Source organism: Epinephelus moara, chromosome 8 (genome assembly GCF_006386435.1).
Source record: "Epinephelus moara isolate mb chromosome 8, YSFRI_EMoa_1.0, whole genome shotgun sequence".
NCBI lineage: Eukaryota > Metazoa > Chordata > Actinopteri > Perciformes > Serranidae > Epinephelus > Epinephelus moara.
The window spans coordinates 18,938,198-18,947,083 of NC_065513.1; the positions used below are offsets into that span (position 1 = coordinate 18,938,198).

Here is an 8,886-nt window from a genome sequence, read left to right on the forward strand (position 1 = left end):
GATTGTTTTACTTGAGAAATCAAATGGAACTCAACTAGCCTAACTTGCACCATAACTGTAGAAAAGAAAATATGAGTGCATATCATGCCGCTATGTAATTAATATTTCAATTAAATAGGTAACAGCTGTTGCATGCGGACATTTTTACACAGCGATATAAATGTAGCAGTACAGATAAACTCGAGGCTAAATAGAATACGCTGCTTGAATCGCCTGGGTCATTAATGTGCACTTAACTCATGATTAGAGTGTTTTAGACAGCACTTAAAAGACAGCATTGACTGCATAAGCATGTTGTATACGCAGCATAGGAGGAAATTACACAATAATGGGTGAAATAATGACTGACAAAAACATCAGTAGACTGATCTGAGTACAAAAAGGTAATTCAAATTATCTGGGGCGTTGTGTGTCGTCATGCCAAGGTGGAATTATTGCTAAAAATAGTACAAACGTAAAAGCAACGACATGGTTTGAAAAGGACACCAAGTCTTAGGAAATATTTGTGCTCAAAATGAGGACACCGCATACTCTGCTGACCAGGGTCATTCAAGCATGACTACTGTTAAAAAGTAATGAAACCTAGAGTATGATGGATAGAGCTAAACCATTTAATAAGCCTTGGCTGATGGATTATTGAAGCAGTCATTTATTATCTTTTTTTTATACTGTTGATATCAAAATTAAGTTATAAATGTTGATTTCAGGTAAGCGAAGATTCTACTATTTGTGTCTATCCATCTATCTATCTATGCACAGCCTAATTGTTACCACATGCTAGAAAAATCTGACAAACTATTTTTTTTCTGTTTACTGGAGCCAAGTCTCCAGGAGCAATAAGACTAACAGGACAGATACAGATTGCTGTGACTTGAGTGAGTTGGACCTCGTCTCTCTGTCAGTCTGTCTGTCTCTCATTATGCTCTTTTGTGAGCTCTTTTGCTCCAGCTCATGTCTCTCCTCTTCATCGTCTTCTGTCTTGATGGATGCAGCTGTACTCAAACATCTCCGAAGACGTACTGTCAGCCCTCATCAGTCTCAAAATGAATGAAACATTGCATTACTGTACATTAGCAATGCACCTCAGCGGAGCTGCCGGCTTTCTATAGGAGGTACTGAATACAACATGTTATCTACCCACAAGTTTAATGCCCAGTAAACACCGCACTTACATTTTTAAATAGAGCCAATATATTCCATTTGGTTGTCTTTGCCTGACATATTATCATGTTAGTTACATATGTAATATGACATTTTCTTACTTCCATGTGTCAGGTTGTGAATTATCTAATTAGACAAAACTGTTGCATTATATACCATCATAACAGAAGTGTTTGGCTATCTAGTGAAGACTATTCCAAGCAAAAATATTTACGATTTCTTATGATATTATCACTGAAAAGTGAAATGATCACAGTTGGTTGAAAGTGTTCTCATACAGACGAAAGTCCTCTGTATAATATTAAATGAATAAACTGACTAATTTCCTTTTTAACGAACAATATTTTAACCAACTGCAATGAAACTGAAATCCTAAAATTAAAAAACTGTTGATCAGCAGGAGTTGTCAGCTGTTTCTACCAGCACACTTTTGGGGAGGCTAGGTTAGAGTTGCGGGATGATTTGATGCCCCACTTACGCCGAGTTCGCCCTCTGCTGCATCTCCCTCCTGCGTCCAGTGGTCTCACAAGGTGCACCGAGTCCACTTATACTGCTGCTGGCCAGGCAAAAACTGTGAGCTCCGACGTGGAAAGCAGAGCAAAGGTAGCTCTAAATCCGCACAAGGCATGATGATATGACCCTGCAGCCACCCTGATACAGTCATCTTCCGTCACTAGTGTCAATGGGCAACATCCATGGAAGCAAGATGAACAGGAGGACACAGAGTTGCAGACTGACACCCCATGCATTTAGTTTTGCTAACTAATTTGAGGAAAACTGCAGGACCATGACGGGGTCTGTTATCCTTTAGAGGCCATCCTCAAGAAGTTGATCTTCCAGAAACTGAAGCAAACTAGTCCTGTCGTCTTTGCTCCCACTTCATCCTGCTCTGACTTTCTCTTACCCTCCCCCTTTCTCTCTCATAAAGCCACGCATCATGAGCATGCTGCCTATTGGTTTTTGAAGCAGCGGGACAGCAAGGGTAGGGAGTGGCATCCAACTGTATGAATACACATTTCTGTGCTGCCCATGAATGCTCAGAAACACAGATGCGCATCACTGGAAACAAATCACACAACCTTGTGACCTTCACTGGTCTGCGAGGGTAGTTCATATACACATGGCTTCAACCATGCTTAAAGATTAAGCACACAATGACGTGACCATCGCGCACACTCAAAATTTAAGAATGGTTTTAACTCTGGACCGAGCATGCTTTCAGTAAATGAACAAACGCAAGAACTTTTAATGTAAACACAGTATGGGTTCATGCACTAACTAACCAGCCAAACAACTATTATGTAAATTCCCTTAACCATTTACTCATATTTGTGCACCCAAGTTTCCACAATGGAAAGAAAAAAAGGTGGAGAGCTGTGAAGGCCTGACAGCAGCTGTGAACTGGTTTTCCTTTGCTTTGCACCCAATGGACTGCCACAGCTTGTTACCTCAGTCAGGACAGGAGAATGACAGCACAAAGTGGTAGACGTAAAATGTACAGATGGAGAGATGGTAAAGGCCCATCCATGCATCTTCAGCCTTCCTCAGGCTGAATGCTAACAAACTATCATCGTTTTAATGCCCAGCCAGAAACACAGGGACCAAAGCCGACATCTCGGCTTTCCTGCTGTGAATCAGCCTCCCTGAAATAACATCATTACATCAGTGATAGGCTTCCCTGTCATCTAGCCATACAGTATTCCTCCTGTGCTTTTGATTTCTACAGGCGGGGGCGTCCTGTTAAGAACATTCTCTTCCTGCAAAACTTAAACCATCATTTATACAAACATCCACAACACACAAAGTGCATCTCAATAAAATGCAAACGTGCAACACTAGCTTTCAGTTATGTGGCTGCTCTTTTGTGCAATTAACAATGCAATGACAGCTGTTAAAATATACACCTTTGTAATACTTGTTGTGTATGAAGTCACACCTGTAGTACTTGTCCTGTTGTGCTTGGGATTAACCTGGCACTGTAACATTTTCTATGCAAAGTACCCAAATTATTCTGCACACCTTAATGTGAAAAGTCATTCAAATCAAAAAATCCTGGGTGTTGTCAAACACAACTGAAATGCTTCTGAGGATCCTGTTAAGGCCACAATGAGTGGCTCAGAAGTATTGAAAACAGGATGTAGGAGAGAAAAGGCAGGGCAGCGTGGGTATTAGAAGGGCATGACAGGACATTGCGTAACACATTGAAAATGCATGGAAACCATAGGCTTTGCCTTATCAATGCACAGCAAAGAGCTTACACTAATAAAAGTGGGACTGGAATTTCAATCAATGGGTCTAGTAAGCCAGCTCGAAGCATGTGCATCCTCCTCTATCAGGGTTGGAAGCCTGAGGGGGTGGTTGTGCAACGAGATGCAAACACAGTTCCATATAAAATGCAGTAGCGTATGTAACTTCCCAGCTTGGGAGTAATTTCAAAAATGTATGGCAGGATATTACAGGCTTAATGCTAATTGACTGATCCAATCCCATTAATAACACCCTGCTTTGTTATAAAGGTGCTGTAATATTTTGGGTAGTGAGAACAATCTCTGTCAGGGAATAACTTCGTTAAGCTATGTGACATGATCCTGTGCCATTTCAGAATTCCACTGTCTCTGCCTCCCTTCACAAAGGGCAATTAGGTAGTGTGGTAACTCAATTAACACTGCAGTTACAGAGTTGTTTCCACAGCCAAGTGCTAAACTCATTCATACAGCCACTGATCTTCAAATCCAACTTTTCTTTCCCCCTTTTCTCCTTCCTCCTACCACCACCTCCTCGGGGAAACCCTTTGTGATCTGAAATCCTTGCTAATCTTCGTGGAAACTCAAAATCAACGACTCATTTCCCAACGTGCTGTTTGTTTAAGCTCATGCACTGGGCCGGAGGTTTCTAATGGCAGCAGGAACGCACGCAGTTTAGGGCCACCTGACATTTTCACTCTTGCCGCTTCGTTAAGCTATCATCAGTGTAAAATTGTTGTTGCATTGCTGCAGCCATTGTTTATGAATGACACACTGTTGTACGGAGGTGTGAATGAATGTGACTGCTGTTTGTCTCTCTCTCACTCTCGCGAACATTTTCACTCTACCGCACTCTGCAAGTGTGCCAAGTTTAGCTCTCACAGTCACTGTGCAACACACTGTGGGACCACTTCCAACAGTGTGGAAGTTTTCCACCATCACTCTTCCTACATGCACTTTGCAGACTGCTAACATAACTCAGAGGAATACAAGATCAGTCTTAGAGCCCGATTACAGAAGGCATACACAGCTAGCTATGTAGCTAAGGGACAGGGTGAAATTCAGAATCATTCAGGCTAGTCAGCTGTGAATGTAACACCCAATGCTGCCAATGGTCGATTTGCCACTGGCATATGCTATTATAGGCACAATGGAGGAAATAAAACTCCATCATGACGAGACGAATGTATGCATGTCTTGTGTTACACATGGGCTGAATGTGCACATACACAACATGACACACAATTAGCTGATTTTATGTCATAAAATGTGGCCATGAGCTTCAGTTTATTGCCTACAGGCTAAAACTTGAGCTATGTCCATGACCGAGATGTATTTGCCCGAATCCCTGTATATTAGATCAGGCATCATCTATCAGACAGCACTACTGGATGAGACAGTAAGCACGCAGAGGGTCGGCATCTCAGCGCTGTCAGTGGATCAGTGGCACATCCTGAAGGAGAGACAGACCCCCGCCTTAACTGGGTCATCATTACAAGGCGAAGGCAGCACCTTATAATTCCTCTGTTCTTGGGAGGAACTAACTGCAAGACAAGAGGATGAATAAAGGCGGTATGTCTAGCCTGTGTCTGGCCTTGCTTATATTGCCAGTGGCAGGTGTTCTCATGATGAGCATACATATACTGTGTATGCAGTCAGCATTTGACTACAATGGTTTTAACCAGATGTTTGCTGGGTGCAACTCTCTGATGATAAACTAGTCGATTGCAAAAATGAGGCATTTAAGGAAAGAAAGAATAAGAGCGTAGTTTTTTGTTGCTATCCTTCTACAGATCTACATCCAGGTAGGCCTCCGTGGGGTAAACATCATACACAAGTTCACAACACCTATTGGGAAACTGAAGGCTAATAATAACCAAACAATTTTAAAGAAATGTGGTCCAGCTTTCCCGTACATTCATCACCACTACAGGCAATTCACCGAAACCACAAACCCAATATAGAGGGAAAGCTTATGTTGCGTATGTGCCTTGCACAACTGGGTTGAGTAAAGCATCTCAGAGTAGGCATGAGTGAGAGAGTGAGTAGATTCATTTTGACTCTCACCAGCGTGCAAAGTTATGTGTGTTAGTGAATGTGCCTGATAAACATTTGACTACAAGACTCTCATTGTGAAACAAGCAGGACCAAAGAAAATCAATGCCATTCATGCACAAGTGACAACTGTTCCACTGCCTTGCTGGCAACCCTACAAGTTGATAAACTGGAATCCAAGTGCAAACACATGAAGAAGTCTGTATTCCCTTGGCAAAACTACCTCTTCCACAGTCGTACTACATGCAAGAACCTGGATTCGAGCGCAGTTAATTCCATTTAGGGTTGTTCATTACCAGCACAGGCGAGACTGGTGAAATGCCGGCCTTCCCCTTCCTCTGTATTTTGACAGGGAGATATAGAGTGGCTCCTAAAATAAGAGCTGAATCCACACTCCAGGCCCAGTCACTTCCATATCTTACAGTATGAGGGCCAGAAATGACAAAGCTCAGCAGTTCTCTAATGAGACTGTAACAAATGGGAGGGCTGTATTTAGGTTATTACAACACCAGCACACACGCGTTTGGACATGTGCTTTTGTGCATGCCTGATAAACTCATAAAAAATGCCTATAATTAGAGATGCAATTCTAAAACACAATGCACAGGATGCATTTTCCATGCTACAATTAAAAGAAGGCTAGCATATACTCTGTTTTATGCTTATTTCATTTTAATCACAAACAAATATTGTATTTGTTGCGCATAATGTCTGTTAAGTCAGAGGACTGTATTTTTTTTCCTCCAAACCCATCCCTATTTCCAATTTCGCATGATAGCACACAGCACAATTACAGTGACATCCTAACAGGTGTTTTATGGGGGTGCAGTGCAACACTACCAATCACTAGTCAGCCAAAAATGATTGATTAACCTCTTGATTACAAATGTAAAGGGGTAGTTGCTGATCATTTGATCATAATTAAGCAGTTGAGTAATTAAGAATCAAACAGCACCTTGTCTCAAGTTGGACTCCATGCAGTTGTGAGCATTTCAGAGCCCATGATGCAGTCATGACACAACTGGTTTTTGTTACAACTAGAAAAGTGCATATAAAGATGTTGCTTACCCAAATAACATCCAGTGCCCTCACTTGAAGTGAGTGCTTATCACCTGCAATGCTTTATCTAACCAGTTTACTTTAGCAACATCCTCTTACATTTCATAGTAAAACTCATCTTTTATTTAATTTTCCCTTTTTGTTTTTAATTTTTTTCTTTGATTTCATACTAGACCAAGAGCCCCTTCTATACACTCATTAAACTTTTCATATTTGATAAATTATTGATCCTTAATGTGGTAGACTGTCAATAAATAAAAATGCTCAAAATTTGCACTCTTACTCTGAATGCATCACTCTCATTTTAAGGTGTGCATGATATTGACTATAAAAATCTTCACACAGACACCAATACTGTGTTGTTAGTTTTATTTTGAATGGGGGTGTTGCAATTTGCTCCAACAACAACTTGACCTTACTTTGACTGCTCTCAATATGCAATGTATCACCACTTGCACATTCTGCGGCCAATGCAACTCCATCTGAGTAATTATGATTCTTTTAAGAAGCATAACATGTTTGCAGGTGTGAAAACCATACACAGAGGGTAATGGGCTTGTTAAATTTAGATTACATTATGGCCACGACTGTTCGGTTATAAAGAATCTCTAGCACATAAAGTAATGATTGTGGGATGTAAGTGTAGATCATAACTGATGATAGCTGTGAGCAGTCACTGTAGTTCCTGCAGGAGTCAACACAAATTCAGACCTCAAGTGCATGACAGCAGGAAGGAAATGAACCCAACAAAAAGTACAGGATGCTTGAAAATGTTGATTTCTAGGTGTCAATGAACAAGACCTATTTTTGTGCTGGTAGTATACTCACTGGTTGGTGGGAGGTGCAGAGAGGGGGAACACCACCTCTTCTTCCTCGTATTCCGGTCCATCCTGCATGTCGCTTTCATCCATAGTGCCACCGAGCACCCCGCAGCCTGGAGGGGGAGGAGGTGGTGGTGGCAGTGGGGGGAAGTCAGTGGGCCCATCCGGGCCTGTTGATGTGGGTGAAATCCGACTAGCCGGACCCTCCGAAGTGGGAGAGCAGCAAATGCCGCCCACAGTCCCTGAGCTTGTTCCTTGGAAAACTGAATGTCCACCTCCTGCTCCGCCACTCCCTGTTGCGGAAAGCGCTGGTCCGGTCATATCCCCACTAACGTTAGACATGGGATAGGTCATACTCATGTCGGGAAGTGAGTCCGGAAATGTGTTTGAATGTTGGCGGAGGGTTGGTGCTGGTCCTTGTCCCAAATCAGTGACTCGCACTCTGCTCGACTTGGGATAGTAGGGGAAAGGGGCCGTCTCCGGGCCTCCTCCGCCTGCCACCCCTGTCCCTGTCGTGACCGAGCCCGTATCCTCACTGCTGACCTCCGTAGCCATCATATTAGGAAAATACGTAGAGGGGATAAAGTCCAGAAGGGAACCTGCCCTTCCCCTCTGTTCTTACAATACTCCTTCAGTGTTTGGGCTCTTGGGAAACAACACGAAAAGTTTCTCGAAACGCGTTTAGCTAGCCAGCTAACGTTAGCCGACAAGCTAACTTAGCTCACTTCGCCGCACTAGCGGGCGTTAGCTTCGCCTCGCATTCGCTAGCTGTGAGATAGCCAAGCTAACGCTAGCGGGATGGCTAGCAGCTTCGAGACACTTGATGAGTTCTTGCTCGCTATGTCTTCATTGTTTCCTGAGTTTAAAGTTCACGCAGAAAAGCTACCCTACAACTAGCATTTAAAATGTTTCAAATAGAATATCAATTTACCAATATTTCCTGTTGTTTTGCTCGGACTTCACCCTCGGCACCGGGCAGACCACTTGTCGGGGAGTGTTGTTTTATTGTCACTGTTGTGTGTAACCCCCGTCTTTTTTCCAGTGTTGTTGTTTTCTTTCCTTGTGAGTTTCCAGCCGTCTCCGGTAGAGTCCACAAACGACCCAGCCTTATCGCCTAAATCCCCGGAACTGTGTGTTGTTCTGTGCGAAGTGCCATGTCGTAAAGCAAAGTAAATTATTCTTGCGTATACAAGCTAAGTTCGCCTTTATTTCTGGGTTTCAGGGCTGCTGGCTTGCCCGCTGCTGCGCTGCTTCTCTCCCCTCCCTCTCCCACTCCTCTCCAGTCACTGAGCAGACACAGCCAAGTGAACACAGAGCGGCACCCCTTCAATCCATGACATCTTCAATCAGTGCTCTGAGAAATGGGACTTGTATCCTAATTGATATTAACATATATTAAATCTAATAATGTCCCCAGTGCTTATAATAATGATATTTGCAGAGGGTCAGAGAGTAGGTAGTAAACAGACCTTAACCCTTTCAGGCAAGCAGCACAGATGTATATCAAAACCAGGCTTATAGAGACTTGGAGTAACATATTTTCTAGT

The 8,886-nt window shown here is 42.7% G+C and overlaps 1 protein-coding gene across 3 annotated transcripts in view; it reads right to left on the minus strand.

Moving 5' to 3' along the window:
- Positions 1–8,626, minus strand: part of rasa1a (RAS p21 protein activator (GTPase activating protein) 1a) — a 30,272-nt gene extending 21,646 nt beyond the window's left edge. For 2 of the 3 annotated variants that reach the window (XM_050050484.1, XM_050050485.1), the window contains exon 1: positions 7,347–8,626. In XM_050050484.1, the coding sequence (XP_049906441.1) occupies positions 7,347–7,897 (551 nt within the window). In that variant the 5' untranslated portion in view covers positions 7,898–8,626. Of the gene's footprint in view, positions 1–1,639; positions 2,030–7,346 lie in introns of those variants that run through there. The other variant, XM_050050486.1, reaches the window with a different exon arrangement.
- Between the last annotated feature and the right edge of the window lie 260 nt (positions 8,627–8,886).